We start from the raw sequence: 16194 nt of genomic DNA, 5'->3' as shown, positions 1-16194 counted from the left end.
GTGTCATACAAAAGTCATATGTACACATTTAAGCTTACCTGAAAAGTTCATTTTTGTTCAGGTATGTAAACCAATTTCCTCCCTTAATTCTCTAAAACTGCAAACCTCCCCTTGTGCATTATTCTGATACGAACCGGGTTATTCTATGATGCAGTGTCCGTCCCTTAGTTGTGAAGCAATATCATTAGTAATCAATGAGTAGATAATAGAAAGAGGGAATAAATATTATTCTTGAATTTGTAGCGATGTTTAGCAGTATTGAATGAATTTAGTTTTGTATATGTAATTTTTGAATAAAATACAGCTACAGTTTATCAAAAAAACTATTATTGGTCAATCTCGAATAGCTTTAAAAAACAGAAACAGCTTTTGTTTTCACCATACTAAAATTGTTTTAATTCCGGAATGCTGCCGTAATCACTAAAAGGAAAGAAAAATAAAAAAGGAAATGAAAATAGCAAGAACAAGAAACAGTCCCATGACTGATTAATAAAAGTACGTCATTATGTTCCTCCAAGCTACAAAATTGGAATATCAATCTTCCAGTCTTTAGATTGCCAAGAAATATGAATTCTAGCCTGTTCACATAGAAATTCATTAACCGCTGATAAGTTCTTATGTTGCCCATGAAAAACAAACTCCTGTTGGTAAAGCAGGGGGCTGTCACTTCTCCCGCACTCTTTAAAATTTATGTTTTGAGTGCATTGGTGAAATTCCCTACATCCTACATTCCTCATGGCAAAAACCTAAAAATTTGTCTCGTTTGCTGATAATATTCTCAACTTGAGTGTACCTAGTACACTCAGGCGTACTGAGTCTATATACTCATTTCATGCGTACTGAGCCTATTTCATACATTTTTTCCATTCTTTATACTGGGTACCGTAATCTCAACTGGGAATACAGCTGAAACTATTACTTTTAACTGCCATGATAATCACTCATCACAGCCTATATCCCTCCGTACCTCTGTTATGACGACATATGACCGTCTCTCAAATTTGGGGCTGTATATTGTCGGGTCGTGTCTCATATCTTGTGCCTTACTTTGACACCTCTATCCTCAAAGGCACTTAACGCTTGACCGTCTTCTGAGTGATCACATTTTCTCCCGAATATTATGCCTCCTACGCGTCAATTGTTTTTGAGATCCTTTTTTAACCGTTTTCTTTATGTTTTGGGTGCATTGGTGAAATTTCCCATATCCTACATTCCTCATGGCATAAACTTAAAAATTTGTCTCGTTTGCTGATAATATCCTCAACCTGAGTGTACTTAGTACACTCAGGCGTATTGAGTCTCTATACTCATTTCATGTTTACCGAGCCTATTTCATTTATTTTTTCCATTTTTTGTACTGGGTACCGTAATCTCAATTGGGAATTCAGCTGAAGCCGTTGTTTTTAACCGCCATGACGATCACTCATCACAGCCTATATCCCTCCGTGCCTCTGTTATTGCGACATATGACCGTTTCTCCAATTTGCTGCTCTATATTGGCGCCTCTGTCCGCCACACTCAAGAATCGAATTTATTTAAAAAAATCAAACGTTGCTGTTTTTAACCACCATTACACTTATTCGCCTTAGGTTATATGCTTTGGCACCCCTGGCATTACGCCATGTGGTCGTGTCTCATACCTTGTGCCGGGCTATGACACCTCTATCTTCGAAGTCACTTAACACTCGACAGTCTTCTGAGTGTTCGCATTTTCCGCCGAATATTATGCCTCCTATGCGTCAATTGTTTCCGAGATCCTTTTTTAACCGTTTTCACCTCACCAGTTTACAAGGCTATCGCACTGCCTGGTACTTTTTGTGCTAAAGCTTTTCTGAAATATTCACTAAAACTGATAAAGAAAATACTTTCAACTTTTACAGTTTTACCGAATATTTGGCTCCCTGTAAAATCATGTACTCTATCTGAAGAGCTGTCTTCAATTGGAAGTTGGCCAAGGATGTACGTACATATGGGGAAATATTCCCCTCCCCAGGCCCAAAGCTGCAGACAAGTCTAAGAATCATGGCAAAAAATTTACTTCTTTTCTTGTTCTCGGCCTGATCTTGTTCAGCAAAAAAGAAACATCTGCTCCCCTCTTCCCTTGAAGGTGTGAATGCGTTCCTGCATATTGAGCTAAACTGGTTGCTCCGTTATAATCTACCAAAGTGAAATTCGCTTCTGGGAAAAATGGAATATGCCGACTAAGCATTTTACGCTCTAGCCAAACCCCCTTTTCCGTAGTGCAGGTACAATTCTTTCAAATCTTCCAAGATGGACAAAGATCTCATTTCTTCGATTTTTTTTTATACCAAAAAGTGTAATATTTAATCAAATATTGCAAAATTTATATAGGTAGTCAACTCCCCATTCCCACCGTTAAAGATAAAAAATTAGTAATTTAATTGGTTCTGGATGGGATATACAGGATGGAATATGTGAAAGTTGGAATATGCAGACTAAGCATTTTACGGTCTGTCCAAACCTTTTTCGTTTTGCAGGTACGATTCTTTAAAAACCTTCCAAGATGGACAAAGATCTCATAATTTTCATTTATTTATTTTTTTTTACCAAAATATTTAATATTTAATCAAATATTGCAAAATTTATAGAGGTAGTCAGCTCTCCCTTCCCGCCGTTAAGACTGCAAAAGTTAGTAATTTAATTGGTTCTGGATGGGCTTTAATGTTATTGTATTTTTAGAAACGTGAAGGCATGCTGAATCCCCGAAGAGTTACTGAAGAAATTACTCAAACTTACAGTGACTATGGACAAAGAGGAGAAAGAGACGCATTTGACACATTATTTGATCATGCGCCGGATAAATTGAAAATTGTCAAAAAGGTTAGTCCTAACTTTGCAATTCCTTCCGATTTAATCCTTCTAGTCGGTGCAAATTCCACCAGCCATTTCAAACAATTGACAACAAAGATGTAAAAATGAGAGGTATTAACCCCCTGAGAGATGTTTAGCTAATTAATTAATCAATTATAATGATTTTAATTATTTAATTAATTGATTATTAATTAATAAGTAATTATTGTAATTAATTAATTATTTATGGTTATTTATTATTTAATTAATTGGAATATGATATAAAATTTTATGGAAAATAAAAGCTAATTAATTATTAATAAAAAATAAAGGAAATAATCAGTTCTAGAAAAGCTTTTAGTGTCAAGACTCGTTTGGAATAATGCTGTGTTTTTATCTATTGTTACAACCCTTCAAACAGTATTGGATTGAAAATTATTTGATTTTATGAAAATGAAACAAAAAGTACTTACTTAGAATTTGGGTTGCGTCTTCTGCAGTTTCACCTTTGGGTAGCGTGAAAGTGTGGTACTGTTCTATTTAAATCTTTTTTCTTCTTGTTTGGAAAAAAGTGTTGTTTTTTTGTTTTATTTAGAAACTGATATTGTAAAAATTAGGGGAAAAATTTGCATATATGTTTACCTATAAGGTCAATATTTAATAATTTATATATTTAAAGTTCTTTAGCAAACATTCAGGAAAAGTCTAAGATAAATTCTCGGTTATGTAGCTCAAGGTTTGTTAATACAAAGGTTAATTGGTAAATTTACTTACCATTCACTTGGTAGGTGAATGTACTGCTTGTGCGAGTATACTTCATAAATTCCCTTTAAAGCGGTGGGCCTAGTCCTTGACTTTAGAAAGGCATATTTTCAAGTAGGTGCTTTTGTATTAGAGTCCATGTTCGAATATAATTAGAATATAATTATTCAAGTAGAATATAATTATATTATAATTATATAATTAATATAATTGTAATTTTATAATTATACATAATTATAATTGTTATAACTATATTTCAAGTAGGAGCCATGCTCATTTTATAAAGTTTGAAGAATTTAGTGTAAGTCTTATTTCTGTCAAAGCAATTTAAAAGCAATAGTAATTTAACTTCAGGGTCTCCAAATTAGTTTAGATGGGCCACAATATAGTGTCTGCAATAAAAATTACTATGGGCTGCTAATTGTAGCACCAAGTCATCTGAGATTGACGTAGGGAAGGAAAATAGCAATGACAATACACTGCTATAATTTTGTGGACATAATGATCTAGTTGTATCCAATAGGGTATCTGGTCATAAAATGTTCCATAAGTTGAGATGGTACTCACATGAGGAAAGATGGTTAACCTTACTGATTATTTTTGCAAATATATTTCTGTGTACTCGTATTTGGATACGAAACAGTTACATTTCTTGGCGCTATGGAGTGTTTGAAATATATGAAAAAATGGATGTATTCGCCACCAAATTCCGAGAGCGACATAATTGTTTATTTTCGTCTTGCGTGCATTCTGAAATAAATATATCACTAGTGTTCGACCTATAGTTCATGTTTTTTCTCTTTTTGTGCCGTTACGTGAGTGTTTTTTTTGCTTTTCTTCTTTCTTTCTTTATTAACTCCTCTATGATGCATTTTTTTGCAGAGAGGGTGTCAATGAATTATTGTTATTATTATTATTATTATGCTAGTGTAAGTTGAGATGGTACTCACATTGTGGAAAGATGGCTAATCTTATCGATTATGCTAATGTATTTTGAAAACTGGCGGAATCAGCACAGAAAACTAGGGTATATAGGAGTCCTTTTATTAATACTAAAAGCAAAGATCACCATCTAGTAGTATATAGGGTTAACCTAAAGCTGAAATTTAGAAAGGGTAACTACCTTCCGGGATGTTATGATGTTGGAAGATTGCAGGACGAGAGTGTGAGACGAACATTCTAAGAATAGTTGGATATGAAACGGTAGAGTTTAGAATTTGACTGTGTAAAACAGGGATGGAATAATAAAAGAAAAACAGCTTGTGAAGTAATTGTAAATTTCTTCAAGAGAAAAGTTAGAAATGTAGCTTGGAACATTAGTGAAAATGCTTTAAGCCTGGTAGGAGAAAGAAGGGAGTTGTACACGCAGTTTGAGTGATAGATGTTAATTATTATTATTAGATATTTATTATTATTATTATTATTATGCTAAGGTAAGTTTAGATGGTACTCACATTGTGGAATGAAACTCGGACAAATCCAGTTTTGATTTGTCCGAGTTAAAGAGAGGAACGGGGCTCTGTAATGAGGAAAGTGTTAAAAAGGGATGTGTCGAAAATTTTGAGAATGTGTGAAACTGGGATAAAGTTGTATGAAATGATATAAAAAAGAATATAGAAAAATTGACAGTTCGGAAGTGAAGGAAGATTTAATTTTGGAGGGGTGTTAGAATCAGTATGAAAAGGATTGAAAATTAATAAGGCCTCAGATTTCGACAGTGTGGCAACTAAGTTTTTGAAATAAAGATATAAATATAAATTTTATAAATTATAATTTTATATAATTATAATTTTATAAATTATAAAATATATTTTTATAAAGATAAAATTACTGAGGATTATGGATATGACTTTTGAAAAGGGGGAAGAACCTGGTCCTTTAAAAAAAGAAAAATACGGCACTGGAGTTTACAGTCCTTACCAGCGGTGCTCATCTCCGTTGTATGACCCTTCAACCAGGAAGTGCAAGGGGGGGGGGTCATTTTGTGCTTTTGCACGTTCTTCCTGTTTACCTTCCCCAGATTTCTCTAGGTACCCATTTAGAGGTGGGTTGACTCTGGCTGAAATTATTGCGTTACGCCACCGATCCCGCTTCCAAACCAAAAACCAGTAACACGCGGACTCGAATCCTTGCCCTCTAAGACATAGGATTTCAGTTTAGGATGTCATTTTAGAAAAATTTAAATTCAACCCCTTTATAAAAAAAGGTTTTAAGAGTGAGTATGGTAATTACTGAGGTATTGGCATATTTTCTGTAGGAAGCATATTCCTTAGTATGATGGTGCTTCTTAGACTAACAGACGCTGTAGATAAAGTTAAGGTTTTAAGAGAAGAACAGTGTGGTCTTAGGAAGGAAAAAGCATACATTGACCCAGTTTCTACTATTAGATTAATAATTGAGAAGTGACTGAGGCTTAAACCCTTTTAATCATATGTTTTATTGATTGGACGGGTTGCAATGGCTTGACTCTATAAACTCAGCTAGAGTCGACCCAGCTCTAAATGGGTACCTGGAGAAATCTGGAAAAGGTAAACACAAAAGGTGTGCAAAAGCACAGGATGGTTGGTCATTACCCTCCCCCATTACGCTTCCTGGCTGAAGGGCGAAGAAACGGAGATCAGCACCGCTGGTAGAGACTGTAAAGTCCAATGCCATTGTCTTTACCCTTTTATTTTTTTACCTTTTATTCATTACGAACAGACATTTAATTCCCCTGATAGAAAATCATTTATGAATATCCTACCTTTCGGATATATGCCAAATAAGTAGATTAAAGGAATATGAACGAGAATAAGACTGCTGCAGTTAATAGGGAGGCTAGTATTTTGTTCGGTTGGGAATAAAGGGCTTATCTAGACAGTGCCCTACTACCGTTTATATGAATTTTTTTGATTGAATTTGTTCTATGAAACACAACAATAGCTATAGGTGACGATGTTATCAAATGGGAAGGCAATACTCTTCTAGACTTAGATTGTGCAAAAGATTTGACTAATAATTATTTATCTATAACCCGCTTTTAAACAAAAAAGCGGAGTAAATTACACTAAATAGAAAGAAAAAAAGCAAATACAAAGACACATAGACAACTTAAGTCTCTATATCAGATTAAAACACACGGATAATATTACGGAGCGTAGGGACAAATATGAGTGTTTTATATACAAATGTTAGTGAAATGAATGATTTTTAGGATGTTTTGAGCTTTCAAAGCGAAAGAAGAGGATCGGAAATTTATATTAAGAAGATGAAGTCGCTTCGACTAGGAATTAATGAGGGTGAAGATGTAATGTTAGGTGACGAAAAAATCAGGGTAGTTTCACTTGCATGGGTAGTATTATTTATAAAAGTAGTGGATGCAGTGTAAATGTAAGACGTGGAATAGCCAAGCCACAGTGTGTTTTTTTGTAGTAAAAAAAAAAAGTTGAAAAGAATTTGAAGAGAATTCTGCCAGCTAATATTAAATTACTAAAAACCACAGTAATGACTGGTCAAGCATGGCCGTGAAGCCTCAGTAACGACTGGTCAAGCATGACTCTGAAGCCACAGTAATGAATGGTCAAGCATGGCTCTGAAGCCACAATAATGACTGGTCAAGCATGGCTCTGAAGCCACAGTAATGACTGGTTAAGCATGGCTCTGAAGCCACAGTAATGACGGGTCAAGCATGGCTCTGAAGCCGCAGTAATGACTGGTCAAGCATGACTCTGAAGCCACAGTAATGACTGGTAAAGCATGGCTCTGAAGCCACAGTAATGACTGGTCAAGCATGGCTCTGAAGCTATAGTAATGACTGGTCAAGCATGACTCTAAAGCCACTGTAATGACTGGTCAAGCATGCCTCTGAAGCAACAGTAATGACTGGTCAAGCATGCGTCAGAACCCACTGTAATGACTGGTAAAGCATGGCTCTGAAGCCGCAGTAATGACTGGTCAAGCATGGCTCTGAAGCCACAGTAATGACTGGTCAAGCGTGGCTCTGAAGCCGCAGTAATGACTGGTCAAGCATGGCTCTGAAGCCACAGTAATGACTGGTCAAGCGTGGCTCTGAAGCCACAGTAAAGACTGGTCAAGCATGCCTCTGAAGCCACAGTAATGACTGGTAAAGCATGGCTCTGAAGCCACAGTAATGACTAGTCAAGCATGGCTCTGAAGCCACAGTAATGACTGGTCAAGCATGACTCTGAAGCCACAGTAATGACTGGTCAAGCATGGCTCTGAAGCCTAGGGACTTTGAAAGATAGATTTGTTTGATATATTCAGTGAAAATGTCTAAGAGTAGTTCTAGGTACTAATAGGACTGATCGTATACCGAATAGTAAGCTGTAACCTGGTTCGATTCCACTTTTTTCGGCTGTAATAAAAGAATGTTTAAGGCGGTTAGGCCATGTTTTATTGATAAAGATTGGCATATTGCCAACGATCGTGCTTTTTCGGTCTAGACAAAAAGTATGCTGTCCCCGGATGGGATGGAAATGTTCATAAGAAAGAATTTAAAGGAAAAGGGAGCTCTATAGGAGCGTTTAACGAGTAAAGTTTTCAGTAGATTATAGTGAAGGAGGAGCTTGCCCAGGTGTGTTGGCCTCAGACGGCATGATGCTGCAGTGAGTGGTTGTTAGTTGTAGTAGTAGTGATATTTAACTCTTAAAATGTTCCGAGAAGTAACATGACAAAAATTGTAAAATTTTGTCAATGTCAACAAACCCCATTTTCAACAAATGTTTAAGCAAGTGGGTTCAAAATTAAGCCTGTTTACATTTGTGTATTTATTTCTTCCCTTCTGGGAAGTAAGGCAAATGTTTGTATTTCTTTCATTATTTTCTGCAAAATTTTTTAAGTAAATCCTAAGAGAATATGATTTTTACTCTATTTCTTGTTGTTGTTGTTGCTATATTTGGTTGTCCATGTATGTTGTATGGTTGCCCGTTTATATTTGCTTGACCATGTATGGGGATGTATTGCCGATATACGTTGCTATATTTGGTTGTTGTTGCTATTTTTGGTTGCCCTACATAGCAAATATTATGGCAGTTCTTTGTAGTTTTACTGCGTGGAATATCAAAGGAATTATTAAGATTCATTTCAATGTGAGAGCCCAGTGGGTACTTTCACGCCATTAAGGTTAAGGTAATTTCAACATTTTAAGTCATTTGAAGTTACTCTGTTTTGACTCAGTGTACTTTCCTGACCAATGACCCTTCAAAGCATAAAAGTAGCCTTGTTGTCTGGGTTTGTCACTCTTGGAAGCGAAGCCCTAGTTTATGCCTGAAATTATTCTAAATTTGTTTCAGTCTCTGGAAACATTTGTTAATAAGCATCTCATGAAAATCAATTTGGAAGTAATAAATTTAGACGAACAATTCTGCGATGGTGTTAACTTGGTTCTGTTGATGGGGCTCCTCGAAGGTTATTTCGTACCTCTTCACGAATTTCATTTGACTCCACGGACAAACGACCAAAAGATTCACAATGTTGCTTTTGCTTTTGAGCTCATGAATGAAGCAGGACTTCCTAAACCAAAGGCCAGACCAGAAGGTATGTATTTATTTTTAATTTGGTATTTTATTTACACTAAATTAATACAGACCCTGAAGTTGTCTTAATAGTAGTAGTAGTAGTAGTAGTAGTAGTAGTAGTAGTAGAGCAGTTTTATTGAAAATAATATTTTTTTATATAACAGCACAACAAAAGCAGAGCTTGTGAGGATGTGCTAAAAAGAAAGAAAAAGAGTATGGAGCATGAGACAATTTACCGAAACCAACATAAAAATAAACAACGAAACACTACAATATAAAACCCCAAAACAATAGAAAAAATACAGAAAAATAACCCACTGAAAATATAGTTGATCTTTTTCGAAAGCGTACCTACTGAGCAACTCCACATGTAAATCAGATTTAAACTCTTGACATAAAATCTAATTGTTTCAATTGGTTAAGTGAAAACTTGTAGTAGCAGCCATGTTATGAAATGAAATAAACCCCCGTATGCATTTATGCAGGTTTGGGTAGTATCGGGGGACAAATTAAGAAAAAAAGTAAACAGTGAGCGAAAAAAAATAATTCGTAAGACAACAAACAGCTTAAGAAGGCGTGACTTTCCTCTGCAAGAATGGTTGTATTTGGGAATCAGCTAATTGTTAATGTTTGCATTTCTTCGGACGATTAGTGATGTCAAAATTAACTAATTAACCTTGCTTGTTTATTTTTACGGTTTAACGTTGCAACACTGACGGATATGTGTTACTGCCATAAAAACTCCTTAATTTAGAAACAGCCATAAGAAAAATCTTAGAAAGTTGTTGTTTTCAGATATGAATAGCTCTAAGATGAGTTCAGGGGGCATAAGAAATGATATTCATTTTGTTGTCCTTGGTGCTTTAAGCAAAATTGTGGCATATAAAGTTGTAGTCGGAAAATAATCTCAATAGTTAATCCTTATATAACCTACAACTCCAAAATATAAGCTAATACTTGTTTTTACCTATCACAAGGGGGTGAGGCTCAAGGCTAGCCAACTTTCCAGAAAACATCGTAATTTATTGCATAGAAAATGTACAGCAATGAGGCAAATTTAGGGATGAGATTGGGGGGGGGATATTGCTATTTTCTTTAAGTCGTTCTTTATAGAAGTATTTCAAATTCATGTTTTCTCATATTTTCTTATAAGCTAATTCCTAGAAGCATCTTTTTTTTGGCTTCAATCTACAGCATAAGATAACTTTTACACCAATCTTGAAAATGTATAGGAATTAAAGCGTGTGGAAACAACCCTTTTCTAACAAACTGTCTTTAATTGAAAAGCATCTCAACAGAAGAATCGTAAGGCTGCTCATATACATTTATGTGGGCAACAAGGCAGCTAGTGCAGTAGAAGTAGGGAAGAACGTACAGTAGATGCTGGAAGAAGTAGAAGAATAACTATTCAGCAGTAGAAAAAAGAACTAGATCAGGCTTAATAAAAGGCATCACAATTTACTAACTATATTACATTATACAAAAGTTGAAATATCAAAAAGGAAAGAGGAAAAATGTATTATAATAAAATGACAGCATAAATTAAAGTAATAGCATGATCACAAAAACCACAACCAGAAAAAATACAGTGCAGTTTGGTGAGACCGTGCCTTTTAAATGACGTCGGTTTGCAACAATTTTTCCGTAACCAGCTTTATCTTTGCTATTGATTCAAAAATGAATCCGGGCTCACATCCGATGAATCCTATACAAGCCAATGCCAAAGACATTAAAAATAAAATGTTGTTTAATTTGGTTAGCTGAAACATACTCTACTATATACATATCCTAAAAATACAGGAAAGACCGAGAGTTAAATTTTTAATGAAAAGGAACGTCTAAGTGCAAATATAAGCTTGTTGTGTATTTACGCTCTAAAAATGATTTCACAAAAAGCAAAACCACAAAAACCACAGTACAGTTTGGTGAGACCGCACCTGTTAAAACGACGTCGATTTGCAACACTTTTTCTGTAACCAGCTTTATCCTTGGTGTCACAATTAAATTTACGCCAGATGCTGTCAATGAACCTACATATAGAAATTCCAGACCGTTTTATTATAGGGACATTATGTGTAATAAAATTGTTGCAAGCAAGTGAATTAGCAAGGGTAAGAGCGTTAAAAAGAAAATATTAACATTTCGAAGTGTACAACGTACTAAAGTATATACTGAATAAGATTTAAATAAGCTTGAATGTCTGCAATAATTCCTGGGAATTCAATTGTTAATTAATATTATTCATAGAATTACAAAATTGTTTCTTCAAGCTCTACTTATTTGTTTTATATTTTGTGTTGGTTTTACATTATGGAAAAGATCACAGCAACAAAATGAGATATCTTTAGGAATAGTTAATAAATTTTTATTATTTTCAACATAGTTTTGAACCTAAATTTTGAAAATTTCGAATGATTAATAAATATTTCGTACAAAGTCTTCTACGCACGATCAGAAGTTGAATCTGGGGGTCTGTTCTGCATTTTTTAATTTTAAATACTGTGCTTATGATGATTGTGATGTTTTTAGGGAAGTTTATGTTAGGCTAGTGTGAAAAACTATTAGCGTAACGTAACCTATTCACTTAGCATAGGAAATAACGTACGCAGTGCGAAAGCTTCTTAAGAGTTTTTCCTTTATGCTTATAGCCAGAGTAACTTCCTTAACTTTTACTGGAATATCTGTATACCCCTGCTGATCTATTGCATGTACTCCGTTCTCTGGACTTTGATTCTCCCTAATTTCTTACCTTCTTTTCTTCAGATATTGTCAACCTTGATTTGAAGTCAACATTGCGAGTATTGTACAACCTGTTCACAAAATACAAACATTTAAATTAAGGAAAATGAAGAGGAGTCTGTCTACATTTTCGATCCTTGTGTTCTTTATTATTTTTCTTGAGTTTGAAAATTCTAGTGCCTGATTATTAATAATCAATTTTTCTTCTTTAATAATTCTAATCCTAGAGTTTTATATTTTATCTGAGTTGTCTCGTAAAACAATAATATAAAACGAAATATACACACAAAAAGAATCTATATTTGTTGTAGAGTTGTTAGCCAATTAGTATTACTTTCTACATATCTATAACAACTTTCAGATACTGTATAATAACATAATTACAACTGGAGGTATAGGTGTTTTAGTCCTAACGGGGCCCTAGGACCCTGCCTTGTAAAATTATTTATGGATAATATGTATGAACATTTAGATTTTTAATTTAAAAACTCGCTTTGTTTAGAACAACCAAAGCCGCCTTAAGTCTAAAATTATCCCCAGAAATCCTGTCTTAAATTCATGTTTGAAATATATCTTTTTTTTCAAAATTTACCCATGTTGACTTATAGGCTTTTTGCCTTATCGTTATTTTGTTGTTGTTTTTATTTTATTTTTATGGATTCAATGTAAATTCGGTAACCCTACCTTTTCTGTTATTAGTTTAAAAAATGTTTGCCTCAAATTATTTTTTTCAAAGAAAAAATATTTTCTTTCAACGAAGAATGAGCAGAAATAAAGTCAACTAATCTTCCGAGTGTAAAACTATCGCAAATAACTATCAATAGATAGATGAAACCCAAATAGAGCAGAAGTCATAGGCAGCGCAATAGTGCTGCCTATGACTGAGGCAGCGCAATAGTGCTGCCTCAGTAAAGCGCGATGTGGGGACAGTTCGTTATTTATTTATTTATTTGTTTTTGGTCTTAGACCAGGGCACTTTGTATCGAAGGACTTGTCGTAGAAACTTTGGAAAGGGCTCATTCTTAGTCAGTGCTCTTTTTAATAGTCGAGGGTGATTGGAGGGCAAGTAATCCCTCTCCCACGCCCACCATCCCTCCAAACACATCCAATCAAAATTTTGAGATAGTCGTTTTGTTCAACGTAGTTGAAAGGTCCGGAAATTATGTATTTGAGAATGACAATTCCCTCCCCTTTACAGCCCTCAGGGCAAGGGTTGTAAGTTATGCCCTTGGGGTATATAAGGTTTCTATAAAAGGGGTTATAGTATAAACCTGGGAGGGGGCTCATTGGACTGGTAATCAGAAGTTCAAGTGCCTCTGTTAAGATTCAGAGTGGTCGGAGGTTTGGATGCCCCACACATGCCTCATATTTTCCCGAAATGTATTTGCTCAAAATTTTGAGATGGCCATTTGCTGTTGTAGAAACTTTGAAAAAGGCTCATTTGATTATAAATTGAGGGGGCTAATGCCCTTTAAATAGACCCTTTTAAGAATTTTCAGATAGCTGTTTTGTTCAGTGCAGTTAAAAGGTCCAGAAATTATGTCTTTAAGGATGACAACCCCTCCCCAACCCTCAGGGCAAGAGTTGTAAACAATGCCCTAGGGGCAGAAATTTCAAAAATGATCATTCGATTGTAAATCTAAAGGACCTTTTTTAACAGTCAAAAGTGATTGGAGGGCAACAAGACACCCCTCCCCCATACACACATCCATCAATTACCAAAATACATCCAATCAGAATTTTGAGATATCCATTTTGTTCAGTGTAGTTGAAAGGTCTGGAAATTATGTCTTCGAGAAGGACGACCCCCACCCTACAGTCCTCAGCGCTAGGGTTGTAAGTTATGCTCCTGAGTCATATAATGTTTTTATGGAAGGGGTTATCGTGTGAGCTTTAGAAGATGCTCATTTAATTTGAAATGTATAGTACTAGTTCCTTTTAAGTGTCAAACAAGACGGAGAGCAACTAGCCCCCCTCCCTGACATCCTCTTTTCCTGAAACGATCTCTGTTGAAATTGTGGGGTAGCCATTTTGTTACCAATAGTCCAAAAATCATATAAGCTAACCAAGCATTCAAAGAGCAGAACCTCATCCAGTTATGTTCACACGAAGAGGCTGACACCCGCCATTTGCTTCACGCTTGTGACGCAGTCTTGCAAGGACATGCGTCGATTCTCATACGAGCGGTTGACACAGACGTGATTGTGATTGCGACTTCTTGCATGATCGCATTAGCATATCCAAGCTTTTTATTGCGTTCTGTGTCGGTACCAACCTGAAGCTAGTTCCCATTCACAAAATAGTTCGATCGCTTGAGCTGACGAAATCACAGGCACTTTCGTTCTTCCAGGCATTATATGATGTAATACCATTTTCCATTTTATCCACCACTCAAAAAAGCAGTTCTTTGCGACTTGGCAAAATATGCCAGGACTGACGGAGACTTTTCTTCAACTGACAAACCAGCCTTCCTAAGTGACAGAACTGAATGTACACGACCATAAACACTTTGTAATGAAGACATATGACATAAAACAAGACTGCGATCACGTGAATGAATTTAGGAATGAATATTTTCTACGACAGTAGACCAAGAACATGTGGAGACTTCCTCCAGCTAGTGCTTCACTTTTACAACATATCTTTGGAGCTGTACTACAGGCAGGTCATGAGTGGAGCCACAGCCTGGAATGAATATCCAGCCTTCTCAGTTTTTCTGACTTTGGCTGGGTCAAAAGCACCGATGGAAAGTGACATCCTAATTGTCTAAGTTCCCTTCTGCCAGTGTCAAAAGTTTCTCGCGAGACAGTACGCTGTGGTTGCAAAAAAGAAGGTGCCACTGCAGAAAATTTGACCTTAACTTTAAGTGCTTCAATTGTCAAATAAAATTTTAACTGTCAAATCAAAATGCTGCTGCAAATCAAAGTGCTTTAATTGCTGAACAGGTGATTTTTTTTTTTTTTTTTTTACCAGAAGATTCGATGGATCTCTGTGTTCCTGATGAAAGTATAATTCTTAAATGCTTCAATTCGTCCGTTTAGCTTCTTTTTATTCATTTATAATACATAAAGAGACGAAGAGTTCACAAGTATTTAACTGATTTTGGTTTATCAAACGTAAACAAAGGCCACAAATCGGACGCGTCTTGGTATCAAACTTAAGCAATTGGTACTGTACAGACTGTACTACTATTAGGCTAATGTCGGAATGACAGAATGATTTTTAAAACTGCTGCACTAATTACTCCAATCCAGCTTGTTAAACCGGGATCATGTACCTCGCGCGACTCGAAAAACTTTCTTCCACCATCTTCGATTTTAGACCCCAACCAGATCATATTTGTATGCATATACGTGCGTTTTTAGAATCAGAAGAATCAATTGCTCCTAATCCGTATATTTGAAGTGATTGCTTCTTGTTTTAACAAAACTTGTAGTTTTCAACCCCCATCCCGAATCTGAAGCACCCAGCAACGCTACGGTAAAGCTTAGGCTAGTTTTACGTTTACATTCGGAACTTAAGCCATCGAATACCACATACTGACCTATTTAAGCGGTAGTATCTTTTAATTTTGACTAACTCATATTTTCGACTCATATTTCTTAAGGAGTACAGGAAAGGCAATGGAAGACCACGGAGTCACATGGGGAGGAAAAGCTCTCCTGGACTTAGTTTATGCTGATGATTTAAGTATCCTAGATGAAAGTGTGACCAAAATGAATGAAATTTTAAAGGTTATGCATGTTCAGGGACTGGTTTAGGTTGAAAATTAATGTTAAGAAGACTAAGTCACTAAGGCTAGGAATAAGTGAAGATGAAAAGGTGACGTTGGGTAACGAAAAGATTTATCAGATGGGCAGCTTCACTTACCTTGGTAGTATTATTAGTAAAGATGGAGGGAGCAGTGAAGATATTAAAAGTAGAATAGCCAAGACTTGGGGTGTTTTTTTCAAAGTAAAAAAGTTTGGTAGAATAGGAAGATAAGTCTTGCAAACCAAGATTAAAATATCGGAAGCTACAGTGATGACAATGGTCAAATATGGCTCTGAAGCATGGTGGCTCCGAAAAGCGGATGAGGATTTGCTAGATTTTTTCCGGATAAATTGCCTACGGATTGTTCTGGGTACCCGGCTGACTGACCGTATTTCAAACAGTAGGCTGTACGAAAAATGGGGTTCAATCCTGCTTTCTAGGGCTATAATGAAAGAAAGTTCGAGATGGCTAGGGCACGTTCTGCGGAGAAGGGCTGTACGAAAAATGTGGTTCAATCCCGCTTTGTAGGGCTATAATGAAAGAAAGATTGAGATGGCTTGGGCACGTTCTGCGGAGAAGGATGACAGATTGCCGAAGATCGTCATTTTCCACC

At 35.8% G+C, this 16194-nt stretch overlaps 1 protein-coding gene across 5 annotated transcripts in view; it reads left to right on the top strand.

Annotated features, from left to right (window-relative positions):
• Positions 1-12123, top strand: part of LOC136031745 (beta-parvin-like) — a 75121-nt gene extending 62998 nt beyond the window's left edge. For all 5 annotated transcript variants that reach the window (XM_065711467.1, XM_065711468.1, XM_065711470.1 and 2 more), the window contains 3 exons: positions 2701-2841; positions 8865-9108; positions 11853-12123. In XM_065711467.1, coding sequence (XP_065567539.1) covers positions 2701-2841; positions 8865-9108; positions 11853-11929 — 462 coding nt within the window. In that variant the 3' untranslated portion in view covers positions 11930-12123. The remainder of the gene's footprint in view (positions 1-2700; positions 2842-8864; positions 9109-11852) is intronic.
• The last annotated feature ends 4071 nt before the right edge of the window (positions 12124-16194 follow it).

This window comes from Artemia franciscana, chromosome 10 (assembly GCF_032884065.1).
Source record: "Artemia franciscana chromosome 10, ASM3288406v1, whole genome shotgun sequence".
Lineage (NCBI taxonomy): Eukaryota > Metazoa > Arthropoda > Branchiopoda > Anostraca > Artemiidae > Artemia > Artemia franciscana.
The sequence above is the reverse complement of the archived record's forward strand: the minus strand, read 5'-3'. Positions and strand labels throughout refer to the sequence as shown.